The sequence below is a fragment of the Thamnophis elegans genome, chromosome 5, assembly GCF_009769535.1.
Source record: "Thamnophis elegans isolate rThaEle1 chromosome 5, rThaEle1.pri, whole genome shotgun sequence".
Taxonomy (NCBI): Eukaryota; Metazoa; Chordata; class Lepidosauria; order Squamata; family Colubridae; genus Thamnophis; species Thamnophis elegans.
Genome location: NC_045545.1, coordinates 51,190,128 through 51,204,810, shown reverse-complemented (window position 1 = coordinate 51,204,810; position 14,683 = coordinate 51,190,128). Strand labels below are relative to the sequence as shown.

Genomic DNA, 14,683 nt, shown 5'->3' with positions numbered 1-14,683 from the left:
ATGGGATTTAGTAAATTAAGATTGCAATAGTTCTACTTATGCTTGGATCCAACTCTTTATTAACTAGCATAGTTCCCAAGGTTATCTGGCTTTGACTTACTTATTTTTGATAATTGTTGAACTCAAACAGAAACTGAACTTGCTAAGTACTTGTCACAGCAGCTAATTTGTCCTTTATTACTTCTGAAACATTTGAGAACAGCTTATGGCTGATTGATAACTTATCACGGATTTTCTTTGTTATTTTCTTAACAGAACTTTAAAAATCACTCAACTTCTTTTGTTTTCTTTTTTTAAAAGCAAGGGCACATAGATTTAAATCTAATTTAAAAATTGCCCTTCTATCCTACACAGCAAAACAAATGTAGATTTTTGGTATGAATCATATAGGTAGCCAAAAGTAAACAAAAAAATCACTAGAGGGCAGTTATTGGGAAGAGAAAGCTAGGGACACAACAGTAATAACTCTGCACATAATTTCTGGATCAATATTGACCCTGTACATCATGAAGTGGGTGATTCTGACACTGATGTATCTCCATCTATCAGAGGGAGTGGAGGGTGTGTGTGTTTCAATCAATTGTGATAGGACTAAGGATCTATCAAGGTTGGCTAACTGAGGACAATTTCATGGCAAAGTTATAATCAAGAGCCGAGGTGGCGCAGAGGTTAGGGTGCAGTACTGCAGGCCACTTCAGCTGACTGTTATCTGCAGTTCAGTGGTTCTAATCTCACCGGCTCAAGGTTGACTCAGCCTTCCATCCTTCCGAGGTGGGTAAAATGAGGACCCAGACTGTGGGGGCAATATGCTGACTCTCTGTAAACCGCTTAGAGAGGGCTGAAAGCCCTATGAAGCGGTATATAAGTCTAACTGCTATTGCTTTAAGTCTAACTGCTATAATCTTATTTTTTAATCTTATGTCAAAAATTAAAGCATAAGGCTTTGTGAATGTATTTCCTCTATTTCACAAAGTTCCTTGTTTTAATAGTAACTAGCAAGTTTTGACATTAGCAATTTTCAGTGATAATGTAGAGGTGATCAAAAAGGAGGCAAGAGTAACACAGAAAGGATAAGGAATATATGCTTCTAGCTGATCCTGAAGGAGTTTTTTTTTTAAATTCTGTGCAAAAGAAAAGAAAATCCCTCTAGGACACTCTTCCACCTAAAGAAAAAAGGGATGCTGGAGGAAGGAAGGAGGAACCTTTCAAGAAAATGTGAAGAGAAAAGGCATGTTGGAGTAATTCCTGAAGAAATAAATGGTCCATCCTGCTCTGAAATGCTACTGAATCTGAACTGGCATTTCTTATTAACTAATAACGAATGTTTGTGAATATTAAAAAATACAGATTCATAACCCTTTTTTTTAAAAAAAAGATGAATTTTGTGACTTAGGAAATAAATGAACTCATTAATTAGTTGTTGAACTCAACAAAGATAAGGTATAATTTAACATCTCATTTATGAGGTAAGATTTTTCCAAGCTGACAGTGTCCAGATGTGTTAAACAACAGTTCCCATCTTTCCTAATCAGCCACTGGTTGTTAGCTTTCAGAAAAATGAATTGAATAAGCATTGCATGCATTGATGTCACTGGAACATCCTTTTTGTTTTCATTATAGCAGTAATGGATTTCCCCATCCCTATGACACTCCAATTGAACTATTGTTTTTATTTCTGATATTATATGAATAGTCAGATTGACAGACTGGTAACAGAGAATATCAAAGACGGATTTAATTTCCATAATACAATTTGTTCTATTTAAAAATGATGTGTTCCTGGATATGCATTGAATTATTTCCCCAGTAGATCTTTTTGAACAACAGTTATTGTAGAACTGAGAGTGAGATCATGCTCATAAAGAAAGGTTGTAAGAAAATAATTTCCCCAGAATATTAAAAAATAGAAATCATATAATTATATAAATAAACTGACTTTATAAATCTTCCCTGAATGTTTAAGGCTCTCACTTTTTAATCCCTTCAGAAAGAACTCCAGAGCTAAAAGTCTGTAGCGATTCTCAATCATCTAGGTCATGGTTGTCACAAAGGTGCTTTTTCAGGAGGCAACTGGACTTTCTTGTTTTTCTTTGAAGACATTTTGCTTCTTATCCAAGAAGCTCCTGTGAGAGCTGAAGAAGCTTCTTGGATGAGAAGCAAAATGTCTTCAAAGAAAAACAAGAAAGTCCAGTTGCCTCCTGAAAAAGCACCTTTGGAACAACTCCAGAGCTAGTTTGCTGTTCATCTGTTTCTGTAATTGAAAACTTTAGCATATTTATTTTGTAAAGGAAATCAAGCTTCACTGTTCTTTAGAAGGACTGAAGCTCAAATACTGTGGCCACCCAATGAGAATTGAAATCTCATTGGAAAAGACACTGACGTTGGCAAAGATTTAAGACAAAAGGAGAAGGGGACGGCAAAGGATTAGATGGCATGAGAGTGTCATTGACACAATGAACATGAATTTTGGCAAATTTCGGGAGACAGTGATCCATGGAATTGTGAAGAAGCAATTGAACAACAACAAAAATAAATAACACATTTACTTTTTTTTTGTCCCTCCCTCCCAGCAATTATTTTTGGATATCCAGTAAGAAGAAATTATACAAATCTGTTTCCTGGTTCAATACTTGTAAACCTCCTTTAGGAAATAAATCATCCATCTATTCCATTTCATGTCCATGTCTTCATCCATTTTATTGCTTACAAGGGTTAAAACTCCTTCAAAGTAATTTAAAAATTATCCATTGCAGCTTGTCCTTGATGTATAAATTGATTACTTACAACAGGATTTGTCCATTTTATAAAGCAGTTTATCTATTTCCCCCTCCAAAAAGATAGGCAATAGAAAGCACAGTAACTTCTGTTATGGAATTCTGTTCCCTTCTTTTCTTATCAGAAAATGTCAAAAACAAACACTGGTTTGGTTTGGTTGGTTGGTTTGGTTTATTGGATTTATATGCCACCCTTCTCCCAAGGACTCAGGGTGGCATACAGCATTAAAAAACCACATATTACAAGTTAAAAAAATTAACTATTTTCTTATTATATCAAACTATAATTCCAAATCAGTCTGGACTGATTTGGACCCTTAAACTCATATTTATTTTATCATATTCATTAGATTTGTATCCTGCTTTTATTACTTTATTAACATTTAATTTTTAATTAACTTTCTGAAATCCATATTCTGGGCATTCTTTTGCTGTTTAATCAAAAAATTCATCTGTTCCAAAGGTTCTTAAAATCAAATTTGTACCATCTTCCTCTAAGGGCGAAGGGGACTCATCCAATGAATATAGAAAAATCTTGCTGATCTGAAAGGTCTTTCTCTGTCCAATAGAACAACAACAACAATAATAAAAAGAAACCCAAAAAGTGATTAGGAAATGAGGCTTGGTAGAGGCTCATGTCCATCAAAGGCTGTGTTGCAGGGATGAGCTTGGTAGCATCCTAACTCCCAACTGCTCATAAGCTACCCACAAAATAGAGGTAGGTTTCTACCGGTTCACATCGGTTTGGGTGAACCAGTAGTAGTAATTTGGCCTTGGTCGCAAAACCTGCAGCGACCCAGGCTGGCCATGCCCCCGAACCAGTTCCCCAGTCACCATTGCTGGCATGTTTTTTAGTAGTTTTTCATGTTCTTTGTGCATGTGCAGAACAATTTACAGTAAACTGTGCATACATGCCCAGTGCACATCTGGTGTGTGCACATGCGAAGCAAAACCGGTAGCAATGCTGGTAGGAACCCACCCCTGCCACAGAATGACAATTTCTGTAGTCTACTCAAGAAAATTGGTTATCTGGAAATGTGAATCATCTCAACAATCTCTCCTCCCTTTGGAGAGCTTTTCCTGGACTGGATCCTGCACCAGGAGTAATTTCCTTATAAATACAATCTTGTAATTCAGTGGGATGTCAGCTCACCATGGGCTCAGTGGAAGTCATTGTGTAGTATACTAATCTATGATTACTAAAGAAAAATGTGGAAATCTAGAATAGTAGTTCAGCTAATGTTTCTCACAGATAAATGAAACATGAAAAATGTTTTTATAAAATATATGAAGGACTAGCAGAAAATGTGAATTGGAAACATCTCTGGCACATTGCTCCAGTTAAGGATCTGGGGTTCTTTTATGTCCACAACTGGGAATGGAAGGATGAATTGACACAGTTATGTTCTGGAATATCAACTTTCATGCAGGACAGAACCATCATGCAGTTTTCCAAGGTTCAACAAAAAATTTAGCAAGCATAAACTAAGAATTCTAAAACGTAATTCAATCAAAAGTAACATTGTCCAACCTTACTAGAACAACTGATCCTTACTAGAGCAACTGGGATTATTCATTCATTTTCCATTAGCTCTTAAAACAATGGGAGCAGCTTCCAAGGAAATTGATTATAGTTTTTCCATTTTGATATATTACCATGTATTATCTTTGCTAGTAGGTAATGCTTTGTGAAGCCAAATTCTATTTGTTTTTTATTTAACATCAAGGGCAAAAATTCAACTGAAAGTAATTCAAACAGGGGAAAGTTAATTCCTATTATCCATAAGAAAAGGTATGTTGGCATTGGCTTAGTATAATAAGATTAAAGAGAGAGATAAGGGGCACAAGAACAAAGAGATTAAATAGCCGAGAACAGTTGCCTTGGATATAAAAGTGGAGTCACTGTAGCCTAGCTGTTGGCAAAAGTTTTCGATTCCCTGAGATAATTCCCCAAGAAGCAAAGTATCATGAAGTGGTTGATCCTGGCATTAGTTTATGTCCACCTGTCAGAAGGTTTTCATAGGTGAGTCTCTCAGCTAAAACCATACATTAAATGAAAATAGAATTGAAACAATCTAAAGCACATCGCTTTTAGTCAAAAAATAATGGCAAAATTATGTTTTTACCATTCCATGGGAAGGTTTAGTATTCCTGCTTCTTCACTTCTTCATTTGTTTGTGTAGTACTTGGTTGATGGGATATTATTCTAACAAAAATATTAAAAGTATACAGATACAATAGTTGTGATAGTGAAGGATATTCTGGCTCTCTTTCTTGGTATGTAGAATCATTCTGAAGAAAGGAAAATCCATTCGTGAAAATATGAGAGAGAAGGGAGTGTTGGAAGAATTTTTGGAAAAATACCATATTGATCCTGGATTAAAATATCAGTTTAATAAATTCAGTGCTACGTATGAACCAATGACCAATTATTTGGACGTGAGTATTTAAACCACAGAAATCTGTATTTTCCTTTCCTTCATCTGACTTTGTAACTCTAGCATTTAAATTTATTATTGGCACATTATGATAGCTCTTCTCAGAACCAATCAATAGGATGTTATTTATGTATAATGAAGTATCACTTAATTATTTCATCTTTCCTTTCTCCTATGAGCAATTATAAATTGACTTCTGATGCCTGAGCTCAGGAAAGAACTCAATCCATTTATTTATTTAAGTCAATTTTGATGCTACCTGATTATTCAGCAACATATTTTTCAGATTAATATTTTTTGCTGGATATTATTTTTTCTGATTATTATTCAGCAAAAATAGTTTTCTGTATTTTTTATGTGACACATGCCAATCACAAACATGTGGTTGTACCATTGTTTCTGACAATAATACCCAGATATGCCTATCTTGTTAAAGAGTAACTTAATGTAATATGTATTTGGGATAGTTTTTTTTTACTATGACTGGTGAGGATTCCGGGTTAGGGTTGCAATTTCTCTTTATTGATTTACTCCAATTGAATAAAAGACAGCAACCAGGAAAGTAGTCTGTGCATCACTTACTCTGAAAGAAGTGAGATAATCTACAACTGGAATAATAAAACCATTTATTTCTGAGTAAGTCACATTAGGGACGCGGTGGCTCAGCAGTTAAGATGCTGAGCTTGTTGATCAGAAAGGTCGGCAGTTTGGCGGTTTGAATCCCTAGTGCCGCATAATTGAGTGAGCTCTCATTACTTGTCTCAGCTTCTGCCAACCTAGCAGTTCGAAAGCACATAAAAATGCAAGTAGAAAAATAGGAACCACCTTTGGTGGGAAGGTAACAGTGTTCCATGCGCCTTCAGCGTTTAGTCATGCCGGCCGCATGACCACGAAGATGGCTCTTCGGCTTTGTAATGGAGATGAGCACCACCTCCTAGAGTCTGGAACGACTAGCACATATGTGTAGGGGGAATCTTTACCTTGGATCCAAACACTATGTTTGATAGTAACAAGAAAACTTGGTTTAAAGCATCATACAGTACAGTGTACACTCTTCAATGAACACGTAACCAAAGTTTGGTTTATTTGTCCATTTCATATTCACTAAAAAGATAAGTAACCCTTCAGATTTTAAAATGTTTTTTCTCTTTTTCATGGAGAATGGGCAATGTGAGACTAGGAAAAAAAAAACCTGTTTCCTAGGGCTGCCAAGATTTGGGCTGCAAAAATCTGGAGACTGTTAGACAGCCAAAAACACTGCACTGTGCCTCTTTGCTGTCATGTTGTAGTCATCTGAATGTTTGTAGCCCTAGAACAGGTTCTTCAGAGATACTTTTGAGGTCCCACTAGATGGCAACATTTCAGAGAAGTGACTGAGGATGTCTCTCCTATTTGATCTCAAAGATGGGCAGGTACTGCCAGGGAGCGATAGTATCTTACTTATTTATGGTAGTTACCAGTACTCCAAAGTTTTTGTGAAACCTTCTCACAAATATTTTCATTTGACAGTCTTTTTATTTTGGAAAAATAACCATTGGGACTCCACCACAAGATTTTCTTGTTCTTTTGGATACTGGCTCTGGTGTTCTGTGGGTACCTTCTACATATTGTACAACAAAGGCCTGTGGTGAGTAGTCTACTCCCTTGCTGAATGTTTTGAATGTTTGCTTCTAGACAAAATATTTATTTTTATAAATATAAACCAAATATATTTCCCCTTATTTTAAAACATTTATACCTTGTCCATCGGTAAGGAACCCTTTTGGGGTTGCAGATCAGTGGTGGAATTCAAATTTTTTTACTACCAGTTCTGTGGGTGTGGCTTTGTGGGTGTGGCTTTGTGGGCATGGCAGGGGAAGGTTACTGCAAAATCCCCTTTCCCTCCCCACCCCACCCCGCTGCTTTCCAGCTCTGTTCTCCTGTTCAGGGCAACAAAAGAAGATCGGCTGGGAGGCAGTGGGAGTGGGGCTAGCCTATTTGCCGGTTCGCCGAACTACTCAAAATTTCCGCCACTGGTTCTCCAGAACATGCCAGAACTGGCTGAATACCACCTGTGTTGCAGACCCCAACTCAGCCTTCTAGTCAGTGAGTGGATCACTGAAGGGAGGGGAGCTGAAAATTTGGGCTCTTTTCCCCCCCACTGTTTTAGGTGGTTTGAGGGGGTAAAGTTAGGAATTAAACAATTTTACCTGATTATGGTCTTACCTGCACCCTTATCTTTGTTTTTTAAAAAACATAAATAGTTGGTAGCTACAGTACAGTATTGGATTTTCCATTTCATAACTGCGTATTTCATTTGCCAGGGCAAAAATGACAATCAGATTATCAGGGAAAAACAATCAAAATTCTAAGTGTGTGACTGGCTCAAAATGACTAGAGCCATGATCAGCTTTTTCACAGTTTTTCACAGGAAGTGCACTTCCTAATACCTTGGGGGATTATTTTAAAATGCTGAAGATTGTCATGTTGCCCATACTTCTGCTTTGATTGGGTCTACAAAAGAGGACATCTTGACCTGGATAAGGTTGTTTCTTATCCTTGTCTTTTTGAAAAAATGCCTCTTTCAAACTCTTTCTACCACCCTACCATTTCAGTGTGAGCAAATATTTTGATGTGGACTTTTCCTACAACATGAGAGAATGAAAAAGTGTGGGTTAGTAGTGAAGTAAAGTGTAGATCTGTTGTGATTTAAGTATAAGGAAAAAAGATATTTCACTACACATAGAGCAAAGTTTCTACTCTATTTTTTCTTGTTTTCTTATAGAAAACCACAGTGTGTTTAACCCAAGACTGTCATCTACTTATTACAGCAATAACGAACAAACTTACATCCTGAGATATGGATTTGGTAGCTTGAGTATAATGCTAGGTTATGATACTGTGCAGGTGAGTGGATTTTAACCAAATTGTTAATTTATTAACTATGCAACACTGATTAATTCATTAGAATTAGCTCTTATTATTTACATTTACATTTATTTAGGGGGGCAATGCATAAAATAAGCATTAAAATGACCATAAATCTAAAGAGAATAAACATAATGGAAGTAAATTGGTATCATAATAAAAGCTATAGAAACAGTGTTCTGATTAAAATAACATACCTAACACTGAAGGTCCAACATTAGATTAACACATATAATCAGGGTATCTCTTATCAGCATCTGCAGGGGAGTAAGAAAAAAAGGCAATATAACAGAACTGCAGCAAGCAAAGCCCTGCCCTTTTCATATTTGTGATCAGCAACAAAAACACAACATCTTGATTCTTTCATCACTTCCCACAGACAATTCTGTTTTCACATATGGATAACCTCAACTTTTAGCAAGCCACCACTGTCCTTGCTGGACAGTGGCAAGCTATTCCCATGCTATTGCAAAGGAAATGATATGGAAGTCACCAGAAATCAAGCTTGACATTAAGACATTATGCTCACCATACTGTATATCTTTATTATAGAATCACAGAATCATTATCTTTATGATAAAGATATGCAAATTTCAAGAGAAAGTGCAGAGTTGTTTCAATGCTATGAATTACAAGTGAAATCCATTTTTCAATCTTCTCTCTCAGATCGAGAATATTATAGTTCAAAACCAACAGTTTGGATTGAGTGTGGAGGAACCCAACTATCCCTTCTACTATGGCGACTTTGATGGGATTTTGGGTTTGACCAATCCTACTCCAAATACCGTGGGATCAAACACACTCTTGCATCAGATGATGAGTCAAAACCAGATTTCTGAACCCATTTTTAGCTTTTACTTCTCACGGTAAGATTAACCGCATTATATTTGTGCCATAGCATGTAAGTATAATTATGGTTTTCTTCCAGAATGAGTTACCTGGAATACAGCAATTTACTTGTATTCCATGGCTCAATCCCATCATCACAAATATAATCAAGTTCAACATTCCAGCAACGAATGATATTGAAAGAGAGGGGAAGCATCAGGATAAGAAAGAGGTTTAAAATTATTTTTGAATTAAATCATTGCTGATTTAAAAACCTATGTTGTTAAGTGCAAGCAACCAGAACAGGTTCCAGGGTTTAGTCAAGAAGTTTGTTTACTGTTGATTCACCAGTTCTACAGAGATCACCACCTTTTCTTGGGAAAGCCTGATTTAATCCTACATGTTTAATCTCATACTCTTCCCCTCCCCCCCATAGAGTCCAAGGTGTAGAGTGTATCTCTTAACTCCTCCTATTGGGACCTCCCTCATTTCAGCTGTTGATTCCACCACATGTACTAAGGATTACTTTAGTCGCAGTATGAGTATAAGAAGAAGATTTGTACCCTCATTTGCACCTCTAATTATATTCTTATCTCACAATTGGAATTGTGAAAAGTTGAATTTTCACCTTTAAAAACCTGATTCTTAGTGGAGTGGGCGGTTAAGTGAAGGGCGTGCATGTCAATGGGGGAACCTGAGATGGGTGGATATTCAGCATTAATGCACAACAATGTGTACTCAGTTTACTTCTTTGTTATTTTGTAATTTTATTCAATAACTGTTTTTTAAAAAAAAACTTTCTGGCCATATTTCATGGTGAAAATGATCCTAGGACAGAGGTGAAATCCTCCCAGTTTGGCTTGATTTGGCCTGATTCAGCCGAACCGGCAGAGACGATTGGCATCAGTTCTCTGAACCAGTGCAAAAATTCCTGATGGTCCCACCTACGTCCACCTGGTCACCCTGTCGTCACTCACCTCTTCCAGCCGCTTGACCTGCCCACCCAATCTGAACGTTTCTCCCTTCGTCCACAGCAGAGCTGCTGCAGCCTGTCCCTTTAAGGTAGACCCAGGGAGTGAGGGGGATGGGGGGGACCATAAAGGAAGCAGCAGCTCTGCTGTGACCAGAGGGAAAAACGTTTGGATTGTCTCTACCACAGAATTCAAAGTTAAATGTAGCAGAGACAATCCAAACGTTTCTCCCTCCAATCACAGTGGAGTGGCTGCTCCCTTTATGCCCCCAGCCCCTCCCTCCCAGGGACTATTTTAAAGGGACAGGCTGCAGCAGCTCTGCTGTGAATGGAGGGAGAAACATTCAGATTGTCTGTTTTACATTCAATATTAAATGCAGCATTCACTAATGAGTGACATCGAGTTGACCATGCCCACTCAGTCACTGGACCCCACTACCAAGCCATGCCCACAGAACCGGTAGTAAAAAATTTTGAATTTCACCACTGTCCTAGGGTCTATACAAAAAGATCACAAGCAGATGAGACGCTATATCTAAAACTCTTTCTTTTGCCCATTTTTTTCTCTTTCCTCTCAGCCAACCAACTGTTCAGTATGGAGGAGAACTTATATTGGGAGGCACTGACCCCCAGATGTACACTGGGGAAATTACCTGGGCCCCTGTGACTGAACAGGCTTACTGGCAGATCGGTATAGAAGAGTAAGTGATATTTTTTTCTTCCTGATTTGTATCTGATTCCATTTTATTTGAATGAGCTGCTTCTTCACCCTTTATAAATGATGGAAAGATAGTCCTCTCACCTGTTGGTTAGGTGTATTAGAGTTTTGGCAGAACTGATTAATCCAATACTTATTTGCTACTTCTAAATATGTTTGTGGCAAGGAAAACAGGCCTTCTGCTGCCTAGGGTACAAATTTGGAAAACAGATGGGTATATCACTTCTCACCATCCACCCATCCAGCTAGCTAGCCAGTCAGCCAACTCCTCAATTGGCAAGTACTGTATCTGCCATCCTTGGGCGGAGTGCAGATCACTATAAAACATACCGGTATTGTAACAATAGCAATAGCACTTAAACTTATATATTGCTTGACAGTGCTTTACACCCCTCTCTAAGCGGTTTACAGAGTCAGCATATTGCCTGCAACAATCTGGGTCCTCATTTTACTGACCTCAGAAGGATGGAAGGCTAAGTCAACCTTGAGCCGGTCAGAATTGAACTGCTGACAGTTGACAGAATTAGCTTGCAATACTGCATTCCAACCACTGCCTCATCATAGCTCTTATTGTAAATATAAAACCAACAAACAGTCCAATGAGCAAGAATCAGTCAGCAGCAACAATAATAGTAACAATATTCATAATATCAAATCATCTTAATAAATCTAATTATATAATGAGTAGTATTATAGTTTTATTTCTAAGAATAATAAAATATTTTAAAATAACTCATTAAAAAAAGGCTTCATCGTTGAAAAGAATGAGATGTAAATGTCAAGTGAGTCTCTTATTAGGGAAATTTGAAACTATTACTGCATTCAGAGGTCTAGTAAGTTTAAATAAGAAATAAAGAAAAAGAAAAGAAAATATTGCTTTAAATATCAATAACAAATAAGTAAAATCAACCCTTCCATTAAGAACATGGAATGCCTTATGAGTGTTGGCTTACATTTATGGAAAAAAAATGATAAAAACCCATTAGCAATACAATCCTAAACATGTTTGGTCAGAAGAAAATGCTACTGAATTTAGCAACTATACTGCTGAACAAATATGTTAAATAACTTAATTTGCTGTGGAGTATGCAATCTGTCTAGAAGATACATTCTCTCACACATGAATCTATCTAATGTTTGAAGCTCATTCATTTTGCTTTTTTGTTGTTATTACATTTGCTGGTAATTGGCTTCCAAAATTTCTAATAGAGATCTTTCCAAGAATCACTTGCAATATTCATGCCTATTTGCTTCTATAAATACAGCAGAATCAGAGGTGGGTTACTGCCGGTTGGGTCTGGTTTGGTTGAGCCGGTAGTGGTGATTTGGCCTGGGTCACAGAATTGGCAGCGACCCAGGCTGGCCACACCCACAAACTGGTTCCCCGGTCTCTTCTGTCATTGCCAGCATGTTTCTGCACATGCACAGAACAATTAACAGTCAACTACGCATGCACAAGCAACACATGGTGGGCACGAGTGAAGTGAACCAGTACCAACCGGTACAGGAACTCACCCCTGAGCAGAATGTTTAGTGGACATACTAATTGTAAAATACTGAGCAATATTTATGCAATATTCATGGTCATAACTATGGTGCCAATATTTATGGGTAATCCTCCATGAAGATGCACTTGAAATGCAGATGCACTTCTGCATTTAAGTGTCCCACTGATTCTTAGGCATATGTAATAATCTTGATCAGCCTTCCTCAAATTCATGCCTTCCACATTTGTTGGACTTTACAATCCTGAATCATCATAGCCTTTGTGGGTTAGCCAGTTGGTAATGGCTAACAGTAACAGAGTTGTAAGGTATCTTGGAAGTCATCAGTCCAATCCCCTGCTCACGCATGAGACCTGTACTTGGGACTTGAATCGCCAAACTGCAGACATTTCTGATCAATAAGCTCAGTGTCTTAGCCACTGAGCCACCTGACCCACCCGAGCTGTATGTAGATTAAGAATCCATAGGCTTTTATTTATTTTACCAATTGTAGTCTGCTTTAGGTGTTTGCAACGGTTTTAGTAATATTCGGTGTTCTCATTATTTCTATAGATTTGCTATTGGAAACAAGGCTACTGGCTGGTGCAGTGAAGGCTGCCAGGGCATTGTAGACACGGGAACATTTTTGCTAACTATCCCACAACAATATTTAACGGATTTCCTTCAGGCTGTAAATGCTGCTAATGATGGTTCAGTAAGTAGAGGAAAGAATCTTGAACAAATTTTGTGATTGTTCAGGGAACTGTTACCATTACGAATAGAGAAATCTATTAATTTTGATTTCATGCAGTTCCTCATTTTCTTATTCTTATGTTTGTTTTGGCTGATTTTCACAAAAGGATGTGAACTTGTTTTAGGTTTTTAAAACATCTACGTGAACTATATGCATTTTGGAGTATGTACTCCAAAATAACAGGGGGTTGGAGTGTTGCATTCTATTCCTTACGACATACCTTTTTGTGCACACTTGAACATGGTTGGGCTACAACCATATAGAATACAATTTTTAAAATTGCAAAAAAAAGTTTTGCTAGCAGTTTGTAAGTAAGCTCAGAAGTATAAAATTTAAGCCTACTCAAAAGAATGCAAAAATAATTATTTTTTCTGTCACTCTAGTGGCCATAAACAGCAAGTTTGACAGACTAAAGAAAAGAGATAAAGGTTTATAATGCTGCTGTAACCTGGCCAACCTCCCTTATTGCCTCAATTTAACCTTCCCTTACATTTGTTTTTTCACAGTATATCGTGGACTGCAACAATGTCCAGAATATGCCTACCATTACCTTTTTCATTAATGGTTCCCAGTTCCCACTTCCTCCTTCTGCTTATGTCTCCAATGTAAGTGTGCTTTTCTAAATTCTATGTACATAGGAAACCAGTTCATTTTAAGATTAATTGATGTTCCATACCTCAATAGTAATGTCATGTAGAAACAGCATTATGCTGATGCTACTTTATTTATAATGAAAATATGTCCCTTAATGTGGAGCTATCAGATCTGTAATACTCCTTGTATAATTCAGCCAGAATACTTGCAGATGACACAGATGGCTGCTCTTGAAGAATTTGCTGCATATTGAAGCACATATAATATGGATTTTGTACCATGTCCTTTCAAGCAAAATTATAGAAAATTATACTCCTACGCAATTGCATAATAACACGGAGAACTTGAGTTAGACAATGTTTTTATGTCGTGTAGTTTAATCACAATCCAAATCCAGATTCCAGTAAAATATGATTGTTGTTCCTTCTTTTCTGCAAAAAGGGCACAATCTAAAGCAATTTGTTTCTTTTACAGAACAATGGCCGCTGTTCACTTGCAATTGAGCCAACATATGTGCCTTCCTCAACTGGGCAGCCTCTATGGATCCTGGGTGATGTCTTCCTTAAAGAGTATTATTCTATTTTTGACATGGGAAACAATAGGGTTGGTTTGGCAGCATCAGCCTAAATGAATTCGAATTTTATTTCTGGATTAATGGAACTGATTTCTGGATTCCAACAAAATATTTCAAACTAAATTTGTACAGCAAATTGTATGTTTCTCAACTGAAACTCAATCTTAGCCCCTTTACATAAGGTTTGTTCATGTAAGATCCATTGCTACAAAGAAATAAATTGTACCAAGACAAACTTGTGTTTGTAATATTCATTCTTTAACAATGTATATACTTTGGATTTCCTTCCACACTATATTGTTTTTTGTCCACAATGAAATTTCATCCTTTTCACAGTTGTTTTTTGTAGTAAGAAAAAAAATGGAAAAAGCTGGTTCAAAATATGGGAAAATGAAAATGGAAAATAATATGTCCTAACTGCAAAATGTCATAATTGAGATAAAGCATTTTGGTGATGAAAGTTTTTTCTAGAAGTATTTTTACCAGGATGAAACAAGTTTTGCAATACTGCCACCTAATGGACTTTGGTCCATTTATTGGATCAGTCAGAAGTTTGAATATTTCAGATATGAACCTTTTCTTCCTTGTCCCAAGCGTGTTTTTTCAAAAGGCAACTGGACTTTGTTTTTCATTGAAGACATT

At 37.0% G+C, this 14,683-nt stretch overlaps 1 protein-coding gene across 1 annotated transcript; it reads left to right on the top strand.

Moving 5' to 3' along the window:
* Positions 1-4,741: 4,741 nt before the first annotated feature.
* Positions 4,742-14,094, top strand: LOC116509251 (gastricsin-like). The gene is made up of 9 exons (XM_032218336.1): positions 4,742-4,797; positions 5,060-5,213; positions 6,722-6,839; positions 7,977-8,098; positions 8,786-8,985; positions 10,496-10,618; positions 12,693-12,834; positions 13,380-13,478; positions 13,942-14,094. Exons 1-9 carry the CDS (start codon positions 4,742-4,744, stop codon positions 14,092-14,094), a joined length of 1,167 nt encoding a protein of 388 aa, XP_032074227.1.
* Positions 14,095-14,683: the final 589 nt, after the last annotated feature.

Coding starts and splice junctions, on each gene's coding strand:
- LOC116509251 (XM_032218336.1), top strand. CDS start 4,742: ATGAAGTGGTTGATCCTGGCATTAGTTTATGTCCACCTGTCAGAAGGT. Junction 8,099..8,785: donor TAGGTTATGATACTGTGCAG/GTGAGTGGATTT, acceptor CTTCTCTCTCAG/ATCGAGAATATTATAGTTCA. Junction 13,479..13,941: donor CTTCTGCTTATGTCTCCAAT/GTAAGTGTGCTT, acceptor TTTCTTTTACAG/AACAATGGCCGCTGTTCACT.